Source organism: Osmerus mordax, chromosome 14 (genome assembly GCF_038355195.1).
Source record: "Osmerus mordax isolate fOsmMor3 chromosome 14, fOsmMor3.pri, whole genome shotgun sequence".
Lineage (NCBI taxonomy): Eukaryota > Metazoa > Chordata > Actinopteri > Osmeriformes > Osmeridae > Osmerus > Osmerus mordax.
In genome coordinates this window covers 10,174,079-10,198,487 of record NC_090063.1, presented here as the reverse complement: position 1 = coordinate 10,198,487, position 24,409 = coordinate 10,174,079, and the positions used below count along the sequence as shown (strand labels likewise).

Genomic DNA, 24,409 nt, shown 5'->3' with positions numbered 1-24,409 from the left:
AGGGTTCCCAGGAAAATCTGATTTCCCTTTTGTCTGTGTGTGTCAAGTGTGATGACTGTATTCCTCCACAGATACCATGGGCTTGGACATGGAGTTGGACCAGTTACTTTTCACTTTGACTTGATGGGTGTGACCTGTGAAGAATGAATGGCACCATGCAATGGTGAAGGGCTATAACCCAGGGTTGATTGCAACTGGTGCTGGAAAACACATGTAGTAGGCCAGAATACAGGAACTGGGCACAAGTTACTGGTTTGGTCCCTGGTTAGTCCCCAAAAACTTGGCAGAAACAGCAGAAACTATTCAATGGCATTGCATCAAGGCCCAATTGGAGCAGAAGTCGTAGGATATTTACAATTGTAGTAGGCCAATAGATCTGTTTTAAAAGTTCAGGGGTGTAATTTGTTGGATATAAAAGGTGAAGCACAGACAAAAGGGAAATCAGATTTTCCTGGGAACCCTCTCGTTGCTGCTCTGTACTGTTTTTGGACTTTGAAGAAGTTGAATTTGGAATATGATCAGAACTTAAAAAAAAGTATCCACAACAGTGCCTCTGTCAGTTGTGTGTCTATGTAAACTGCAAAGGTAGCCCACATGACCTCAACTTTCTTACTATGATTGCCTCAATGCACTTCATTAAGACGTACAACAGAACTGAAAGCGTACATTAGGTGGGGGGAGGGAGGGTTGGGGCGTGGAGTGTTACTTGCACGGGTGTGATTGATACCGTCTGGCACTTTTGGCCTTGTTTGAACACACACTGGAGCCCCGTCTTGTAATGTTTCTAATATATATTAAAGAAACTTAATATATATTAAAGAAACTTGGGTTCATCAAAGATTTATTAACTAAGTAGCAACTAGCAAACGCGGTCAACATGTGCCTTCAGTTTGGTGTGTGTCTTCTACTAAAGAACCTGCTGCCATGTCTTCAAGATTGTAGGCCTGCAGATCACTGGAACATTTTTTTTTAAAGCTAGTCGTTGCTGCCCTCTGGTGTTCGCAAGTAATAACACCCCCAATAGTTTCACATTTTTCCCCCTCTCTCTCTTTTTCACTTGTGCCAGTATGCATAATACGGCCGATCAAACAAATGAGTAAATAGCTCGTTATACCGTTTGTGTTATATGGATATTCCGTAATTCCAAAATGAAACAAAACAACGGAAACCAAGCCTTTCCCCATCATCTGGTTCTGACTTCCGAAATGGACAAATCGATATTACGAGACTATTTTTCATCTTTTGCAGATATTAGCATAAAGGATATAGAATAATCAAAACAACGATTAATGGCTCGTTATACCATTTGTGTTATATGGTTATTTCATTATTCAAAAAAAAACGAAACAACCAAAAACAAGCCGTTATACTTAAATGTGTTTTCGATTTACTAAAGTGACAAAACGATATTACGGCCCTATTTTGCGTTTGTCAACACGGGTTGCAAATTAGAAAAACCAATGGCCACAAGGTACACGGACCGAAAAGGCCCGCGGAGGAGAGAATCTGGTCATTTTTCAAAATAAAACATCTTTCAGACTCTGATAATCAATTAAACGGAAATAATGTTATTTATTTAGTATTTATTTATGTGCGGCCCGGTACCAAATGACCCGCGGACCGGTGGTTGGGGAAAGCTGTTTTTAAAGTAACATTTTTTTAACAAATATGTCAACATTTTTGACATATTTAATCACATGGAATCTTAGCGAAGTTTTGATGTCTGAAAATCAGGAAAAGTTTTAACAGGCTATAGGCTATGTAGCTATTGGCACTTAATAAGTAGGGAGTCAGGTGGCTGAGCGGTGAGGGAATTGGGCTAGTAATCTGAAGGTTGCCAGTTCGATTCCCGGTCATACCAACTGACATTGTGTCCTTGGGCAAGGCACTTCACCCTGCTTGCCTCGGGGGAATGTCCCTGTATTTACTGTAAGTCGCTCTGGATAAGAGCGTCTGCTAAATGACTAAATGTAAATGTAAGTAATAAATCACAAATAAATTGCCATAATATTTTTGCATCATGCTATTTTAAGAATTGTGTCAGGAGAGCAGTAAGAGGCTGGAAAAACTCACCAGCAAAAAGCCACAAGACCACCATCAAAATCTTCAAATGCATGGTCCTGTTTATGCACACCCCTGAAGGTTTTTATTCTGTAAATTGGGGATTCAAATACAATTAGATAAATTCACTTATACATGGGGCTCTCACGTTGATATAAAAAGTAGGCTATAAAATTGTACAGCATCCTCTCTTTTGATGTTGGCACCATTTATGTTCTTGTTCTGATTGTCATAAATAGAATAATTCATTCATGAATCAATTATCAGTAGACTGAAGTCTTGCCAAAAAGTGCCATATTACATTTCTTATAACTTTTGAATACATATAGGCCTATGTATATATATTTCCAATTAAGACAGTTGCAACGTGTCCCTTTGACATCACTTTTGCAAATTAACAAATAGCCCAGTTATTAAAAGGTTTATGCTAATCTCAAATACAAAAGCAGATCCACTCACCTCTTAATCAAGCTTCACAGTGTAATATGATCACAGTGTAGCTTATTCTACTTGCACAGACCTGCACCTATAGACAGTAACAGACAGAATTGTTCTAGAGAAGAGAACTGCATTGGCAACAATCATTTAAGGGCATTTATGAAAAGGAAACATTTCGCCCAACCCTGAGCGAAAACTCGCTAGACAACATGTTGAAAAATACAATTGGAAAACTTTATTTCCTGATTGACTGATAGCCATGTCAATGAGTCAATGTCATGAGTGTGGCAACTCTGAGTTTGATCAAGATAACAAATGGTTACCTAAGAAAGCAGCAGTCACCATGGAACTATTTACAAACATATTCATAAGAACTAGGCTGTACAGCAACAAAAATAATAATGATAATATTTATTCTACTACTAACACTTCAGAAACCTATATGCACCTTTCTAGATAGAGAATTTTCAAGCATGCCACTTTGGCCCTTTCTTATATTGTGCCATTATGTGTTTACTTTACGTTGGTTTGCCCTCTCTTTTGTATAATTTTCAGTTTTGAGGAAGGCCATCACACACATCTTTTATTTACTTAGGGTCCAGATACACAAAGATGTGTCTATGTGTCAATGTCTTACAAGGAGACAGCTGTACCAATATCTCCACAGTTAGAATTGGTATAGATTTCTCTAAAACAATTGGAAGGTCTTGACTCCTGCAGCCACAATCATTTAATTTGTACATCACCATCTAAAATAGGCTCTGAACGGGTACATGTTCACCCCATATGTGCATACTAAACGTGAGAGAATGTGATTGTGCATTCAGCATTGTCTATTAATATCATCATCTGTCATCTGCTGAAAAACATCTCCTGAAACCACCAAGGACTAAGCTGCGTAAAGATTCGGGCTTTCTGCTGAGCCGCTCCCAGTCTGTGGAATGCTCTCCCTGATCACCTGAGGACACCACAGACAGTGGATGCTTTTAAACGTGGCCTCAAAACCCACCTTTTTAACAGAGCCTTTGGTAATTGACTCTTTTATTCTGTCCTATTTTTCTTTTTTGGTCGACATTATTTTTTTGCCCTTTCTTGTTTTTAACCTGTAGCACTTTAATATTTTAGCTAATATAAAGTGCATTATAAATAGTATTATTATTATTTCTAGGCTCCTGTAATACGATGTCGGCCAATATCAGACAATTAGAATCAGGACATTTTAGATATAGACATGTGTCCTCTTTGGATCATGACAATACTCGTATTAGCACTACGTTTGATTTAATGTCCTAGCCTACACCATAATGTGTTGGTGTATGGTAAGGATCTGCTGGACGGATATAGTTTTCCTTACGCATGACACTTCGCAAAAAAATGCCTTTCATCAACAACTGATGGGAAGCCTCAGCTTCCTCATTCATTTTGGTCACATGACGTCAGACCCAACAAAGGTGTTATTTTAAGATTGTTGTTCTCTCTAGTGACTCGACAAATCTTATTTTTGTGTTTTTTCCCCTTCTTTTTAGTTGCTAAAGCGTAGGCCTACAGATGGATCTTAAAAAAAACAACGACACACAAATAGCCAATAGGTTACATTTGAAACGTTAAACTTTTAAAATGGGAAATAAATCACTTGTCCTGCTTGTTGCAGTAAACCCATGCCTAGAAGTCCACAGACTATGCTTTTCAATCAGGGCTCTCACGCATTTCAACCCGTTCACGGTCTCAAGCAAAACCTTGTATTTCTGACGCCGAGAAGTAACTTGCCCCGCTATATAGACTATAGGCTACAATTGATGGACAAGGCGCAGGCATACGTAGGAAGTATAGCTACCTAACGCATTACAATCAGATCACTCCCATGGCATGCGTCTGCCTCGCCTTAATCACATTTCGAAAACATGACCGAGGACTATATCGGCTGAGTCCTGTCACTAAACCCACAAAGAATTCCAAAACCTCACATCCACGGTCATTTTGCGTCTACATTTGGGTACGGTCCAAACATTAAGAAGAAAGAAAGAGCGCAGGCCTATAAAAAAAAGTATATAAAGCTTTCATAGGCTAATAGTCAAGCCTAGTTTATTTCAAACAAGCCGATTTAAATGAAATAAGGAGTACGCTATCCTAAACCGACTATGATTTCTGTAATGTATTGTCTCAGTTAGCTTACTTTCTTAAGAAAAGTAGTATCCTATAACTGTATTAGGCCTAGCCTACACCTGCTACTTGTGGGTCACCTTTTGAGTGGGATTCAGGTGGGACACATTTTCAATGCTAACTTGAAGAAAAATGAATCAACTACTTTTTTACGTGATTCACTGGTCTTTACCGCAGTGGCAAATTGGGGTTAAGTTTACAGAAATGGTTAGTCCTATTTTTAACCATTTGTAGGCTTGTTTGAAAAACGAATTAAATTTGAGTCAATTAGACCCGCGAACATTGGGTGAGTAGCCTAACAAAAACATGAACACAAAAACCAGGGTTTATATTCGTTTAACAAAAATAGGTTGTTAAAATTGCGTATAGGCCTAAGTGGAATATTTAGTTTAATTTGCCATGCAGACAAACGAGACAGACGTAAATAGGATTTATGGCCAGATAGCCTGTGTCCACTGTTTAATCTGCACGTATCATCCGCGCTGCTGAGAAGGTGATTGGCTGCAATCTGCCTACCCTCGGCACACCTCGAGGAGGCGAGCGAGGAAGATTGTGGCCGACTCCTCCCACCCTGGACACTGTTCCAGCTACTCCCCTCCGGCAGAAGGCTGCGGTCCATCAGGACCAAAACCTCACGCCACAAGATTAGTTTATTTCCATCCGCTACTGGCCTCTTCAACAAGGCCAAGGACTCCCACTGACATTTAACTATCATCTATTTTAAATCCATCCGACACCTGTTGCACCATGCACTAGCCACCTTATTTGCACTATTGCCCATTCATATTCAAATTCTTGTTTTTATATATTTTATTTATAATTTACATTTTAAATTGTGTCATTTTTTAGATTGTTAGTTCCTAGGATTAGTTAGACTACTGTACTTTTATACTTTGAATATCCGTATATGTGTATTGTTTGCACCTTCTGGCCACAGTAAATTCCATGTTTGTGTAAACCTACATGGCGAATAAAACCAAATTATGATTCTGATTCTGTTAGTCCACTGGTTGAAATTAGTGAGTCTCACGGTGAATGCGTGAGACTTGAGAGCCCTTTTGTAGACTAAACTGTGATCTGATATGTGACAAATTCCAAAGAAATAGGACGTCTGAATCAGGGGTGTAGCCAGAAAAATATTTTTGGGTAGGCCTAGACAAATATGGATAGGCATCTTTTCAGTTTTTTTTTACTAATTTACTTTGCGATGTGCACCCGGTGCATAATTATATATTTTCATTTTTGGGTAGGCCTTAGAACAAATTGGGTAGGCCTGTGTCTATACCCAGGCCTACCGGTGGCTACGCCCCTGGTCTGAATTTGAATTATATCTAGCCTACCTGGCTGTCCAGGTAGACATCGCCCTCTTCTGTTCAGAGGAGAACAGTGATGATGATTTTATTGCTGGTGTTTCTGATTGGCTGGTAGGTGGCTTAACTCTGTCTAACTCAACATCTCTCAACTCGACAGAAAACGTACCTCCGTATGCCTGCGCCTCGTCCATTAATTGTACACTGGGACAATCCATTCTCAGTACAATCCCTTACTTAAAATCTAGCTGATTCATTGAAGCATTTTTCTTAACCCTTGTGTTATCTTCGGGTCATTCTGACCCATCAGTCATTGTGACCCACCGTCGTATTGCGACAACTTTACCGCATACAAAAACAAAGTGAAGCATTTTCTTTTAACCGTTGGGCTGTCTCAGACCCCCCACATTGCGAAGGTTAAAAGAAAATAATTTTTATTTGTTTTTGTATTGGGTAAAATTGTCTAAATAGCACAAGGGTTAATCAGATGGCTGAGCGGTTAGGGAATCGGTGTAGCCGGTGTGTATCGGTGAAACTCACTCCTCAGGTATGTAACAGGCCACCCGCGTCAACAAATTGCTAGCTTTTCGTTGGCGTAGTTGGTAGTGGTGGTCCTTGGGAAGCCAGAGGTGGTAAGTTCGAACCCAGTGCGGGACGATTTGCCCGATACCTCTGACGGAGCTTGCAAGACCACGTCTGTTACATCGGGATATTGATCAGAAGGTTGCTGGTTCGATTGCCGGCTGTGCAAAATGACGTTGTGTCCTTGGGCAACGTACTTCACCCTACTTGCCTCGGGGGAATGTCCCTGTACTTACTGTAAGTCGCACTGGATAAGAGTGTCTGCTAAATGATAAATGACTTTAAATTAACATTGAAAATGTTAATCTGAATCCCACACAAACGGTGACCCTTTTCTCAACCCAGCAGCAAAATTTACCGCAAGTAGGCCCTTATCTGGTGGAGGCTAGCCTAATAGTTAACTACTCGATGGGAGGTGTTGGAATTCTTTGTGGGCAGGACTCAGCCGATTGGTCCTCGGTCATGTTCTCGAAACGTGATTAAGGCGAGGCAGATGCATGCCATGGGAGTGATCTGATTTGAGTTCACTTCACACCGTAGCCTAATAGGCTGGGTGGGGGTGGGGGGGGGGGGGGGGTAGGTAGCTACCTCCGTATGCCTGCGCCTCATCCATCAATTGTAGCCTATATAGCAGGGAAAGTTATCCCTTACTTCACCGTGTGAGAAATGCAAGGTGTTGGGTGAGAAATGTTTGAAATGTGCCTCACGGCGCATGTGTGAAACTTGAGAGCCCTGGGCCAAAGCCTGACAAGGATTGCAAAAATATCCCAACTGATTTGTACCAAAAACATCCACCATGACACATTAAACGTAATTGTCTTTAGTGCAACATGCTACACTATTTCTAATAAATGTAGCACAACCTCCTCCAGGTTTCCTCAATCTGTCACATCTCATTGCGATATATCCAGAATCACAAAATCTAAATGGGGTTTAAGCCTGCTGGACACAGAATAATCTACATCAGGTAGGCTATAGGGTTCATAGAAGTTAACTATTTATTTAATCTCTTGACCATTAGCAATAAAAAAACATTGTGTGTTCCACTGCAGGAGGAATCGCCATTATACTATTAAGGCATACTATGTGTTGCATTATTAGAGCTCTTAATCAGTATTTTATAAATCATCTCCACCAAGACATCTGTGATACCCAGCACCTCTTTAGCAAATTTAACAAGCCTTTCACCTCTTCTGAGCTTTCCTTTTCAAATTGAAAGATGACATTGTACCAAAACATGGTATAGGCTATATTTAGGCAACAACTGACTAATATATTGGCTGGACAGCCAACCCCCGTCCTACGTTGTCATGGTTATTGCTTTTGTACAAAATCTGAAGTAGTAGTCAACCTATTTAGTCGCAAAATGTTTTGTAACGCTAAATTACACGTTTTGGGAGTTTTGGCATTCCATACTGCAAGAAGGCCTACCAAGGCCGTAGCCATGGAGTCAACATTGGGGGGGACGAAATCTGCTGTGGAGTCTGAGGGTCCCCCTCTGAAAACGTAAAAACCATATCATATATTTGTAATTTATTTTTATGATAATTTTGGACAGCGTGTGTGGTTGCCTGTCGTAGCATAGCACATTTATATTTTATCTATAATTTTATACCAATATATTGGGGGGGATATTTTGACCAGATTTATATATATTATGATTATGGTCCTGAGTCCAACAGTAACAACACGAGCATTGACTGACGTATGATTTTGAAATCAAATGACGTCAAAACAGCAATAAGGTAGGGAAGGGAGGGAGTGAAGCTTGAAATATCAGTTTTCTATTCATAGTCGTCATTAATGTATGTAGGCTAGTTTTGTCTACCACGTCAAAAGAATAATGCGATATGCCTTTGCGTCTTCTTAACTATCTGTTAATCAGGGGCCATTTTTTTTAACTACTTTTGTGATATAAATGTTCACATCTCTTAACTTGTTGGCTTATGAAAAAATCAAAAAATAAGGCTTAAGCATTATTGGACAATTGTAGCCTATATTGGGTCAGATACACTGATTTAACATACATGATTATCTCAACACTCGGCGTGTGGCCGCTGTGATGTTCAGTTTAACAACACTCCTGTGATATTGCTTAGGTTTACAGTAAGCTTCGAAATGATAAATTAAAGCCTAAAGGAAAATATTTTTAGCTATGCATGACATTAACGCGCGCAATGTCCATTGGAAGATATCTTCTTTGTCAAACGATGTAATTCGAGGTTCGATCCACATTAAGCTATTCTGCTCTCAATGTGAAAGTAGGCGGGCAGCCACACCATCTCTATTTTCTTTTGCTTTGATGTTAAAGAAAATGAAACATTAAAAGATTGCTGCCGAACTGGATAAGCAGCCCTCGCTATTTGCCGCTCCCCTGCTAAGGAAAAGCTCTGACGTGCAAAGACCAAAATAATGTCTTGACGTTCGTTTCTGATGACGGTGGATGTTGTGAAAAGACACTAGTGGTTTTCAACTGCCAAGCCCATGAAGCCTGAAGCCACATTGTAAATTGTGTTGTTTTCAAACCGACCACATAGCCTAAAAAGGCCACTAGCCCATGCAGTCCAGGATAGAAGTATGGAATGAGGGACAAATTACAGTGGGAAGTGCAGAATTATTATCAATGGGATGAAATAGTAAATTGTATAAACTAAATTTAACAAAATTCCAGAAAGACACAATATAAACAGCAATTTATAACAATTTTTGTTTGTTAGCTTTATACTGTCTTGTAAATGTAATAGTATCTATTATAATTTGTAATACTGATATTTATATTAGACTGATGCAGCATGCCTAAAAACGTGTTCTTCTAGTTTTTATCTATCAGGTGTGTGCAAGGCACATCATTTAAAGCAGTGCCTCTGAATAACAGAGGTGTGTCCACACAGTCCCAATGCATTCCTGGGCACTCCTACATTTTACAGACATCTTGCATCTTTTTTTTGTAAAGATGAGCATAATGCAAGGCCTAATGGTTAGGTAAAGGGATTAGCTGAAGGTGAGGTTAGGGTGGATTACACTCTAAACAGACTAATGGAACACGCAACATTTTATATGGTTACAAATACGATACATACAAACACAAAAGAGGCAATCAAATTTTAAACTAATACCAATAACAATCATGTGTGTATTATTCTTTAAACTATCAATCATAAGAAAAAAAGTAAAAGACCAAATGAAAGTTCGGACATATTCTATAGTATGACAGGATCTGACATGTCCCATAAATTATCATAAGCATGACAAAGGACATTACCCAATTTTAACTCTAATCTTGACCATAAACACTGCAAATGTCAGGCTATATTACACATAACAACATATTGTTAATAATGGCACTGTGTTCAAACAATAAAAACGATCAGAGTTTGTTTGCATTGCATAGTTAACAGATAATTGATAATACTTCTGTTGTTGTATATGGCGAGTGCTCACTCCTAAATATACTATGGCCATTCATAAAAAACATTTTAAAAACTCCAACAGATGTATGCATCAAATGTAATATGCCCCACCCATCCCACTTTAAGCAGGTCCCACTTTAGATGTTTTATCATTTCCATAAAAAAAGAAAAATAATTAAGAATGTATTTTTATGTCAGTCAACACACACCTTTATCCAAAGTAACATGAATAATGCATATAGTCTGTACAGCAGATAATCAAGAACCAGAACTGCACAGTTCTAACAGTATTTCAGTTGTTTAGGCAGGAAGACTCAGTAGTAAGTAATAAACACTTTATTGATAATACAAACACATATGTCTTGGCATATATGGTTCTGCTGAGACACGATATCAACATCCTTGGCAGACAGCCGATACACATTTCCCCTTAGGTAGAGGGTACCCAGGAGAAGGCAACAGGAAGAAGATGCTGACCATCCTTTGTCGTACTGAGCAATGACAGTGTGGGTGAGTTCCTGTCTTAAAAAGAGCCCCCTGGTACCAAGACTGCGTGATATGATGGTGGTGCTGACTGACAGAGCATAGGTCTCAGAGTCTCCTGCATAAACCAACCCCTCCCGATTATTGCCTAGAAAAGGTTTATGGTAGATAAATACAGAGGCCTATTTTGCCAATGATCCAAGAGTATCTATGCCACTGCTAAGATTAATCCTGTAGTTCCACTTTGTAAATGTCTAATCCAATCTTTGTTCTACCTAACTGTTGCCAAGGACACTGAATGTTCTCTTTTCCCATTTTCTATTCCTAAACAATGTTTAATAAAATGACAAGCAGGCATTGGGCTATTTGTGATTCAATCCTAGCCATCCCACAAAACTCACAAATACCCTCCAAAATGCTGTCACATTCTTATAGATTGGATACTTTGTGCCATGAAACAGGACTGGGCAGAGTCAAGTAATTTAGAAAGCTGATCCACAGCATTCCTGAGTGTTTATGTACTTTGATTCCATATTCAGGTTTGAAGAGACTGTAAAAACTATGTATATATATATATATCCATATGGAAAGTTATTAGGAGGTGTGTTTACTGATAGGATCACAAAACAATGTCTCTCAGTATAAATCATATAATCATACAATATTAATTTGAGTGTTTATAAATAAAAAATGTACTGAGATCATAAAGTTGCTAACATATTGGTGGTGCATTATGTCATGTACAATTTCCTATGCCTGTATACAAGACTATAAGGGAAAGATTAAAATAGACCTTGGTATACAGAATGAGTCAAATGCAGGAATGTTAGTCACATATCTTTGTCCAAAATACAAAGGTACAAAACAGGTACAACAAGTATACTGTGACTTCAATCATTGTACACCCAATATGACGAAAGAAACAGTAGAAACACCCATGATGGTACAGGTGGAGCAAACTTTTTTGGAATTGAAGAACCAATGACTAAAAGGGGAGGAATATAAGGGGATTCATATTAATGCCAGTGTTCACCTGATCAGTTCAGTACACCAAGAAACAAGTCAAACAGAGAAAACAACAGAAACACACACTGGACTTGGCTAAGGTGTGCTTTTGGGACAATTACTGACAAAGAAGACTTCAGTGAAACTACCACATTTTATTTAATTATTTAAGGTGAGTTTGAATACAATTTAACACACTTTCTAACATCTCATTACATTGCAGCTAATATATCTATGTAAAAATATTGTAATTTGTAATTGTTACTGTTTTAAATTTCGGATAAATTAATCAGCTGGTTAAAGGGGATGAGCAACGTGAGCTAAATGTTAAACAACCCCCCGAATCATACAAATAGTTAAATAACGAGATAATCAATGCCTTTCATTCAGGATTCAAATATGCTGATTATTCAATATTGTGATATTTGTTCAATAAATGTTCTCTTCAAATGCAAATATTTTGCATTCCATATTGTGACTATTTTCTATTATAATGTTAGTTATTTACTAAATGTAATTTTCCAATGAAACTGAAATATATTGACTCAAATATTAGGGCTAAATAACTGCTCATTTTATTTGTAATGGTATTCCTCTAAACAACTTGGTAACAGTTCTATGTGATATTAATGAGGATTATTCTACACATCAGCTACTCAATTACAGGTTATATGAAAGTTTGGTTAATTTACTGCCAGACTGAAAAGATGTCAAATAAAATCTTCACTTGGAATGTCAATCTTAAAGCATACCAAGGATCAGAAGCGCAGATTATCAGAATTCAATAAACTGTTTACATTTACATTTAGTCATTTAGCAGACGCTCTTATCCAGAGCGACTTACAGTAAGTACAGGGACATTCCCCCGAGGCAAGTAGGGTGAAGTGCCTTGCCCAAGGACACAACGTCAGTTGGCATGACCAGGAATCGAACTGGCAACCTTCGGATTACTAGCCCGCTTCCCTCACCGCTCAGCCACCTGACTCCAGGTGGCTGTTTACTTTTTAGATCCAAAGAGTCAAAAGTGTCATCTGAAAACATATTAATAGTCCAAAGCAAAGATGACAGTTAAGTCAAAGCAATGGATGATATATTTGACAAAACTACACACTCCCGATTTATGAGTTAAAATACACAAGGTGTATATTTATGCATTCAATGGTATATTGCATGAATCATTATTCACACTGTGTTTACCAAATATCAGGCAAACCCAACCCTGAAGTGTTATTTTTTCAAACAATTCCAGTCAATATTTGTATTTATTTTATTGTATTGTATTTAAAGTATTTTCCTTGTCACGTTCAGATGTTAAATTCTACACATATTTTTGAAGGGTTGGTTAATATTTATTTCTTCAGATCAACAAAAAAATTATTCGCAAATAACTTTTTAAAAGCGATGTCATTAGAGGGGTTATGAACAAGGATATGTTCAAGGCAACTTGAAAGTGAAACAAATGATATGCATTTCTCTTGCAGTCCAAAGCACACAGCAGCTCAACTTAATGTGTAAATTTGACACTTTTCTTCTAGGGGGGGTGAAGAGATGGAAGAAAAAAGGACCAGAAGGACAATGCTGCTGTTGTGTTTAGCTGGTAAGAAAGACAGTGTTTTCCAGGGTGTGTAAATTGTGAGAAGTTGTGCAGAAAGTAAGATTTCAAGTTACAGTTAGGTCCATAAGTATTTGGACATTGACACAATTTATCATTTTGTCTCTGTATACCACCACAATGGATTTGAAATGAAACAATCAAGATGTGCTTTAAGTGCAGACTTTCAGCTTTAATTTCAGGGTATTTACATCCAAATCAGGTGAACGGTGTAGGAATTACAACACATTTTATATGTGCCCCCCCCCCCTTTTTAAGGGACCAAAAATAATTGGACAAACTAACAATCATAAATCTAATTGTCACTTTTAATACTTGGTTGCAAATCCTTTGCAGTCAATGACAGCCTGAAGTCTGGAACCCATAGACATCACCAGATGTTGGGTTTCGTCCCTGGTGATGCTCTGCCAGGCCTCTACTGCAACTGTCTTCAGTTCCTGCTTGTTCTTGGGGCATTTTCCCTTCAGTTTTGTCTTTAGCAAGTGAAATGCATGCTCCATTGGATTTAGGTCAGGTGATTGACTTGGCCATTGCAGAACATTCCACTTCTTTGCCTTAAAAAAACTCTTTGGTTGCTTTCGCAGTATGCTTCGGGTCATTGTCCATCTGCACTGTGAAGCGCCGTCCTATGAGTTCTGAAGCATTTGGCTGAATCTGAGCAGATAATATTGCCCGAAACACTTCAGAATTCATCCTACTGCTTTTGTCAGCAGTCACATCATCGATAAATACAAGGGAACCAGTTCCATTGGCAGCCATACATGCCCACGCCATAACACTAACTCCACCATGCTTCACTGATGAGGTGGTATGCTTTGGATCATGAGCAGTTCCTTCCCTTCTCCATACTCTTCTCTTCCCATCATTCTGGTACAAGTTGATCTTGGTCTCATCTGTCCATAGGATGTTGTTCCAGAACTGTACAGGCTCTTTTAGATGTTTTTTGGCAAACTCTAATCTGGTCTTCCTGTTTTTGAGACTCACCAATGGTTTACATCTTGTGGTGAACCCTCTGTATTTACTCTGGTGAAGTCTTCTCTTAATTGTTGACTTTGACACAGATACGCCTACCTCCTGGAGAGTGTTCTTGATCTGGCCAACTGTTGTGAAGGGGTTTTTCTTCACCAGGGAAAGAATTCTTCTGTCATCCACCACAGTTGTTTTCCGTGGTCTTCCGGGTCTTTTGGTGTTGCTGAGCTCACCAGTGCGTTCTTTCTTTTTAAGAATTTACCAAACAGTTGATTTGGCCACACCTAATGTTTTTGCTATCTCTCTGATAGGTTTGTTTTGATTTTTCAGCCTAACGATGGCTTGCTTCACTGATGGTGACAGCTCTTTGGACTTCATATTGAGAGTTGACAGCAACAGATTCCAAACACAAATACCATACTTGAAATGAACTCTAGACCTTTTATCTGCTCCTTGTCAATGAAATAACAAACTCCCTTTATGAGGGAATAACATACACCTGGCCATGGAACAGCTGAGCAGCCAATTGTCCAATTACTTTTGGTCCCTTAAAAAGGGGGGGGCCACATATAAAATGTATTGTAATTCCTACACCATTCACCTGATTTGGATGTAAATACCCTGAAATTAAAGCTGAAAGTCTGCACTTAAAGCACATCTTGATTGTTTCATTTCAAATCCATTGTGGTGGTATACAGAGCCAAAATGATGAAAATTGTGTCAATGTCCAAATACTTATGGAACTAACTGTACATGTAATGGCAAATTAAAAGTTTGTAATCAAGCCATGGAGTAATAATACCAATGCCTATGACAATATTTGTGATTTACAACATGGTATCTTGATTGTCTATGATAATGTCTTTGAATGCGGCGAATGTGTTTCACATAGGTTCAATAATGTAATATTTTCCAGTGCTAACAACATCGATAACTGCGCAAACAACCATAGAGGCTCCAACAACAACTACAGCTGCACCTACAACTACCAAAGAGGCTCCAACAACGACCACAGATTCTCCCAGTACAACCACAGCTGGCCCTACAACTACCACAGAGGCTCCAACAACGACAACAGCTGATCCGACTAAAACCACAGCTGCACCTACAACTACAACAGAGGCTGCAACAACTACTACAGAGGCTCCAACAACAACAACAGCTGCTCCAACTACAACCACAGCTGCACCTACAACAACAACAGAGACTCCAACAACGACAACAGCTGATCCCACTACAACCACAGCTGCACCTACAACAACAACAGAGGCTGCAACAACAACCACAGCTATCCCTACAACTACCACAGAGGCTCCAACAACGACAGCAGCCGCTCCCACGACAACCACAGCTGCACCTACAACAACAACAGAGGCTCCAACAACGACAACAGCTGATCCCACTACAACCACAGCTGCACCTACAACTACAACAGAGGCTGCAACAACTACTACAGAGGCTCCAACAACAACAACAGCTGCTCCAACTACAACCACAGCTGCACCTACAACAACAGAGACTCCAACAACGACAACAGCTGCTCCCACTACAACCACAGCTGCACCTACAAAAACAACAGAGGCTGCAACAACAACCACAGCTGCCCCTACAACTACCACAGAGTCTCCAACAACGACAGCAGCCGCTCCCACGACTACCACAGCTGCACCTACAACAACAACAGAGGCTCCAACAACAACCACAGCTCCTCCCACTACAACCACAGCTGCACCTACAACTACCACAGAGGCTCCAACAACGACCACAGATTCTCCCACTACAACCACAGCTGCACCTACAACTACCACAGAGGCTCCAACAACGACCACAGATTCTCCCACTACAACCACAGCTGGCCCTACAACTACCACAGAGGCTCCAACAACGACAACAGCTACTCCCACTACAACCACAGCTGCACCTACAACTACAACAGAGGCTCCAACAATGACAACAGCTGATCCCACTACAACCACAGCTGCACCTACAACTACAACAGAGGCTCCAACAATGACAACAGCTGATCCCACTACAACCACAGCTGCACCTACAACAACAACAGAGGCTCCAACAACGACCACAGATTCTCCCACTACAACCACAGCTGCACCTACAACTACCACAGAGGCTCCAACAACGACCACAGATTCTCCCACTACAACCACAGCTGGCCCTACAACTACCACAGAGGCTCCAACAAGTACTACAGCTGCTCCCACTACAACAACAGCTGCCCCAACAACTACTACAGCCGCTCCTACTACAACCACAGCTGCCCCAACAACTACCACAGAGTCTCCAACAACGACAACAGCCGCTCCTACTACAACCACAAGTGCACCTACAACTACCACAGAGGCTCCAACAACGACAACAGCTACTCCCACGACAACCTCAGCTGCCCCTACAACTACAACAGAGGCTCCCACTACAACCACAGCTGCACCTACAACAACAACAGAGGCTCCAACAACAACCACAGCTGCTCCCACTACAACCACAGCTGCCCCTACAACTACAACAGAGGCTCCCACTATAACCACAGCTGCACCTACAACAACAACAGAGGATCCAACAACAACCACAGCTGCTCCCACTACAACCACAGCGGCCCCTACAACTACCACAGAGAATCCAACAACGACAGCAGCCGCTTCTACTACAACCACAGCTGCACCTACAACTACCACAGAGGCTCCAACAACGACCACAGATTCTCCCACTACAACCACAGCTGCACCTACAACTACCACAGAGGCTCCAACAACGACCACAGAGTCTTCCACTACAACCACAGCTGGCCCTACAACTACCACAGAAGCTCCAAAAACGACAACAGCCGCTCCCACGACAACCACAGCTGCACTTACAACAACAACAGAGGCTCCAACAACAACCACAGCTCCTCCCACTACAACCACAGTTGCACCTACAACTACCACAGAGGCTCCAACAACGACCACAGATTCTCCCACTACAACCACAGCTGGCCCTACAACTACCACAGAGGCTCCAACAACGACAACAGCTACTCCCACTACAACCACAGCTGCACCTTCAACTCCAACAGAGGCTCCAACAACGACAACAGCTGATCCCACTACAACCACAGCTGCACCTACAATTACAACAGAGGCTGCAACAACTACTACAGAGGCTCCAACAACAACAACCGCCGCTCCAACTACAACCACAGCTGCACCTACAACAACAACAGAGGCTCCAACAACAACTACAGCTGCTCCCACTACAACCTCAGCTGCCCCTACAACTACAACAGAGGCTCCCACTACAACCACAGCTGCACCTACAACAACAGAGGCTCCAACAACAACCACAGCTGCTCCCACTACAACCACAGCTGCCCCTACAACTACCACAGAGACTCCAACAACGACAGCAGCCGCTTCTACTACAACCACAGCTGCACCTACAACTACCACAGAGGCTCCAACAACGACAACAGCTACTCCCACGACAACCACATCTGCACCTACAACTACAACAGAGGCTCAAACAACAACCACAGCTTCTCCCACTATAACCACAGCTGCTCTCACTACAACAACAGCTGCCCCAACAACTACTACAGAGGCTCCAACAACTACAACAGCTGCACCCACTACAACCACAGCTGCACTTACAACTACCTCAGAGGCTCCAACAACTACCACAGACGCTCCAGCAACAACCACAGCTTCTCCCACTACAACCACAGCTGCACCTACAACTACAACAGCCGCTCCTACTACAACCACAACTGCACCTACAACTACAACAGCTGCACCCACTACAACAACAGCTGCACCTACAACTACCACAGAGGCTCCAACAACAACCACAGCTTCTCCCACTGCAACCACAGCAGCACCTACAACTACAACAGAGGCTCCAACAACAACCACAGCTTCTGCCACTACAACCACAGCTGCCCCTACAACTACCACAGAGGCTCCAACAACTACCACAGAGGCTCCAACAACAACCACAGCTTCTCCCACTACAACCACAACTGCTCCAACAACTACCACAGAGGCTCCGACAACTACCACAGACGCTCCAACAACAACCACAGCTTCTCCCACTACAACCACAGCTGCCCCTACAACTAGCATAGAGGCTCCAACAACAACAGCAGCAGCTCCTACTACAACCACAGCTACACCTACAACTACAACAGAGGCTCCCACTACAACCACAGCTGCACCTACAACAACAACAGAGGCTCCAACAACAACCACAGCTGCTCCCACTACAACCACAGCTGCCCCTACAACTACAACAGAGGGTCCCACTATAACCACAGCTGCACCTACAACAACAACAGAGGCTCCAACAACAACCACAGCTGCTCCCACTACAACCACAGCGGCCCCTACAACTACCACAGAGACTCCAACAATGACAGCAGCCGCTTCTACTACAACCACAGCTGCACCTACAACTACCACAGAGGCTCCAACAACGACCACAGATTCTCCCACTACAACCACAGCTGCACCTACAACTACCACAGAGGCTCCAACAACGACCACAGAGTCTTCCACTACAACCACAGCTGGCCCTACAACTACCACAGAGGCTCCAAAAACGACAACAGCCGCTCCCATGACAACCACAGCTGCACCTACAACAACAACAGAGGCTCCAACAACAACCACAGCTCCTCCCACTACAACCACAGCTGCACCTACAACTACCTCAGAGGCTCCAACAACGACCACAGATTCTCCCACTACAACCACAGCTGGCCCTACAACTACCACAGAGGCTCCAACAACGACAAAAGCTACTCCCACTACAACCACAGCTGCACCTTCAACTACAACAGAGGCTCCAACAACGACAACAGCTGATCCCACTACAACCACAGCTGCACCTACAATTACAACAGAGGCTGCAACAACTACTACAGAGGCTCCACCAACAACAACCGCCGCTCCAACTACAACCACAGCTGCACCTACAACAACAACAGAGGCTCCAACAACAACTACAGCTGCTCCCACTACAACCTCAGCTGCCCCTACAACTACAACAGAGGCTCCCACTACAACCACAGCTGCACCTACAACAACAGAGGTTCCAACAACAACCACAGCTGCTCCCACTACAACCACAGCTGCCCCTACAACTACCACAGAGACTCCAACAACGACAGCAGCCGCTTCTACTACAACCACAGCTGCACCTACAACTACCACAGAGGCTCCAACAACGACAACAGCTACTCCCACGACAACCACATCTGCACCTACAACTACAACAGAGGCTCCAACAACAACCACAGCTTCTCCCACTACAACCACAGCTGCCCCTACAACTACCACAGAGGCTCCAACAACTACCACAGATTCTCCAACAACAACCACAGCTTCTCCCACTACGACCACAGCTGCCCCTACATCTACAACAGCCGCTCCTACTACAACCACAGCTGCACCTACAACTACAACAGAGGCTCAAACAACAACCACTGCTTCTACCACTATAACAACAGCTGCTCTCACTACAACAACAGCTGCCCCAACAACTACTACAGAGGCTCCAACAACTACAACAGCTGCACCCACTACAACCACAGCTGCACTTACAACTACCTCAGAGGCTCCAACAACTACCACAGACGCTCCAGCAACAACCACAGCTTCTCCCACTACAACCACAGCTGCACCTACAACTACAACAGCCGCTCCTACTACAACCACAACTGCACCTACAACTACAACAGCTGCACCCACTACAACAACAGCTGCACCTACAACTACCACAGAGGCTCCAACAACAACCACAGCTTCTCCCACTGCAACCACAGCTGCACCTACAACTACAACAGAGGCTCCAACAACAACCACAGCTTCTGCCACTACAACCACAGCTGCCCCTACAACTACCACAGAGGCTCCAACAACTACCACAGAGGCTCCAACAACAACCACAGCTTCTCCCACTACAACCACAACTGCTCCAACAACTACCACAGAGGCTCCGACAACTACCACAGACGCTCCAACAACAACCACAGCTTCTCCCACTACACCCACAGCTGCACCTACAACTACCACAGAGGCTCCAACAACTACCACAGACGCTCCAACAACAACCACAGCATCTCCCACTACAACCACAGCTGCAGCTACAACTACAACAGCCGCTCCTACTACAACCACATCTGCACCTACAACTACAACAGCTGCACCCACTACAACCACAGCTGCACCTACAACTACCACTGAGGCTCCAACAACAACCACAGCTTCTCTCATTACAACCACAGCTGCACCTACAACAGAGGCTCCAACAACAACCACAGCTTCCGCCACTACAACCACAGCTGCCCCTACAACTACCACAGAGGCTCCAACAACTACCACAGAGGCTCTAACAACAACCACAGCTTCTCCCACTACAACCACAACTGCTCCAACAACTACCACAGAGGCTCCGACAACTACCACAGACGCACCAACAACAACCACACCTTCTCCCACTACAACCACAGCTGACCCTACAACTAGCACAGAGGCTCCAACAACAGCCACAGCTTATCCCACTACAACCACAGCTGCTCCCACTACAGCAACAGCTGCTCTAACAACCACTACAGAGGCTCCAAATACATCAACAGCCGCTCCCACTACAACCACAGCTGCCCCTATAACTATCACAGAGGCTCAAACAACAACCACAGCTGCTCCGACTACTACCACAGCTGCTCCCACTACAACCACAGCTGTACCGACAACTTCAACAGAGGCGCCACCAACAACCACAGCTTCTGCCACTACAACCACAGCTGCCCCTACAACTACCACAGAGGCTCCAACAACTACCACAGACGCTCCAACAACAACCACGGTTTCTCCCACTACAACCACAGCTGCCTCTACAACTAGCACAGAGGCTCCAACAACAACCACAGCTTCTCCCACTACAACCACAGCTGCACCTACAACAGAGGCTCCAACAACAACCACAGCTTCTGCCACTACAACCACAGCTGCCCTTACAACTACCACAGAGGCTCCAAGAACTACCACAGACGCTCCAACAACAACCACAGATTCTCCCACTATAACCACAGCTGCTCTCACTACAACAACAGCTGCCCCAACAACTACTACAGAGGCTCCAACAACTACAACAGCTGCACCCACTACAACCACAGCTGCACTTACAACTACCTCAGAGGCTCCAACAACTACCACAGACGCTCCAGCAACAACCACAGCTTCTCCCACTACAACCACAGCTGCACCTACAACTACAACAGCCGCTCCTACTACAACCCCAACTGCACCTACAACTACAACAGCTGCACCCACTACAACAACAGCTGCACCTACAACTACCACAGAGGCTCCAACAACAACCACAGCTTCTCCCACTGCAACCACAGCAGCACCTACAACTACAACAGAGGCTCCAACAACAACCACAGCTTCTGCCACTACAACCACAGCTGCCCCTACAACTACCACAGAGGCTCCAACAACTACCACAGAGGCTCCAACAACAACCACAGCTTCTCCCACTACAACCACAACTGCTCCAACAACTACCACAGAGGCTCCGACAACTACCACAGACGCTCCAACAACAACCACAGCTTCTCCCACTACAACCACAGCTGCCCCTACAACTAGCATAGAGGCTCCAACAACAACAGCAGCAGCTCCTACTACAACCACAGCTACACCTACAACTACTACAGAGGCTCCAACAACTACAACAGCTGCACCCACTACAACCACAGCTGCACCTACAACTACTACAGAGGCTCCAACAACTACAACAGCTGCACCCACTACAACCACAGCTGCACCTACAACTACCACAGAGGCTCCAACAACTACCACAGATGCTCCAACAACAACCACAGCATCTCCCACTACAACCACAGCTGCACCTACAACTACAACAGCCGCTCCTACTACAACCACAACTGCACCTACAACTACAACAGCTGCACCCACTACAACAACAGCTGCACCTACAACTACCACAGAGGCTCCAACAACAACCACAGCTTCTCCCACTGCAACCACAGCTGCACCTACAACTACAACAGAGGCTCCAACAACAACCACAGCTTCTGCCACTACAACCACAGCTGCCCCTACAACTACCACAGAGGCTCCAACAACTACCACAGAGGCTCCAACAACAACCACAGCTTCTCCCACTACAACCACAACTGCTCCAACAACTACCACAGAGGCTCCGACAACTACCACAGACGCACCAACAACAACCACAGCTTCTCCCACTACAACCACAGCTGACCCTACAACTAGCACAGAGGCTCCAACAACAGCCACAGCTTATCCCACTACAACCACAGCTGCTCCCACTACAGCAACAGCTGCCCTAACAACCACTACAGAGGCTCCAAATACATCAACAGCCGCTCCCACTACAACCACAGCTGCCCCTATAACTATCACAGAGGCTCAAACAACGACAGCTGCTCCGACTACTACCACAGCTGCTCCCACTACAACCACAGCTGTACCTACAACTTCAACAGAGGCGCCAACAACCACCACAGCTTCTGCCACTACAACCACAGCTGCCCCTACAACTACCACAGAGGCTCCAACAACTACCACAGACGCTCCAACAACAACCACGGTTTCTCCCACTACAACCACAGCTGCCTCTACAACTAGCACAGAGGCTCCAACAACAACCACAGCTTCTCCCACTACAACCACAGCTGCACCTACAACAGAGGCTCCAACAACAACCACAGCTTCTGCCACTACAACCACAGCTGCCCTTACAACTACCACAGAGGCTCCAAGAACTACCACAGACGCTCCAACAACAACCACAGATTCTCCCACTACAACCACAGCTGCCCCTACAACTAGTACAGAGGCTCCAACAACAGCCGCTCCTACTTCAACCACAGTTAACCCAACAACTACCACAGAGGCTCCAACAACAACCACAGCTGCACCTACAACTACAACAGCTGCTAACACTACAACCACAGCTGCACCTACAACTACAACAGCTGCACCCACTACAAACACAGCTGCACCTACAACTACCACAGAGGCTCCAACAACAACCACAGCTTCTCCCACTACAACCACAACTGCTCCAACAACTACCACAGAGGCTCCGACAACTACCACAGACGCTCCAACAACGACCACAGCTTCTCCCACTACAACCACAGCTGCCCCTACAACTAGCACAGAGGCTCCAACAACAACAGCAGCAGCTCCTACTACAACCACAGCTACACCTACAAGTACAACAGAGGCTACAACAACAGCCACAGCTTCTCCCACTACAACCACAGCTGCTCCCACTACAGCAACAGCTGCCCTAATAACTAGTACAGAGGCTCCAAAAACAACAACAGCCGCTCCAACTACAACCCCTATAACAATCACAGAGGCTCAAACAACAACCACAGCTGCACCTACAACTACAACAGCTGCACCCACTACAACCACAGCTGCACCTACAACTACCACAGAGGCTCCAAAAACAACAACAGCTGCTCCTACTACAACCACAGCTACACCTACAACTACAACAGAGGCTCCAACAACAACCACAGCTTCTGCCACTACAACCACAGCTGCCTCTACAACTACCACAGAGGCTCCAGCAACTACCACAGCTGCTCCCACTACAACAACAGCTGCCCCAACAACTACTACAGAGGCTCCTACAACAACCACAGCTGCTCCCACTACAACCACAGCTGCACCTACAACTTCAACAGAGGCTCCAACAACAACGACAGCTTCCGCCACTACAACCACAGCTGCCCCTACAACTACAACAGAGGCTCCAACAACAACCACAGCTTCTCCCACTACAACCACAGCTGACCCTACATCTACAACAGCCGCTCCTACTACAACCACAGCTGCACCTACAACTACAACAGAGGCTCCAACAACAACCACAGCTTCTGTCACTACAACCACAGCTGCTCCCACTACAACAACAGCTGACCTAACAATTACCACAGAGTCTCCAACAACATCAACAGCCGCTTCCACTACAACCACAGCTGCCCCTATAACTATCACAGAGGCTCAAACAACAACCACAGCTGCACCTACAACTACAACAGCTGCACCCACTACAACCACAGCTGCACCTACAACTACCACAGAGGCTCCAACAACAACCACAGCGTCTCCCACTACAACCAAAGCTGTACCTACAACTACAACAGAGGCTCCAACAACAACCACAGCGGCTCCCACTACAACAACAGCTGCCCCAACAACTACTACAGAGGCTCCAACAACTACAACAGCTGCACCTACTACAACCACAGCTGCCCCTACAACTACAACAGAGGCTCCAACAACAACCACAGCTGTTCCCACTAAAACCACAGC

At 43.7% G+C, this 24,409-nt stretch overlaps 1 protein-coding gene across 1 annotated transcript; it reads left to right on the top strand.

The window, feature by feature from the left end:
• Positions 1–14,817: 14,817 nt before the first annotated feature.
• On the top strand, positions 14,818–23,887 carry LOC136956396 (mucin-5AC-like). Its single transcript, XM_067250299.1, has 10 exons — positions 14,818–14,822; positions 14,923–15,054; positions 15,589–15,905; positions 16,072–17,313; positions 17,896–18,125; positions 19,239–20,547; positions 20,640–20,849; positions 21,115–22,541; positions 23,237–23,382; positions 23,758–23,887. Exons 1-10 carry the CDS (start codon positions 14,818–14,820, stop codon positions 23,885–23,887), a joined length of 5,148 nt encoding a protein of 1,715 aa, XP_067106400.1.
• Positions 23,888–24,409: the final 522 nt, after the last annotated feature.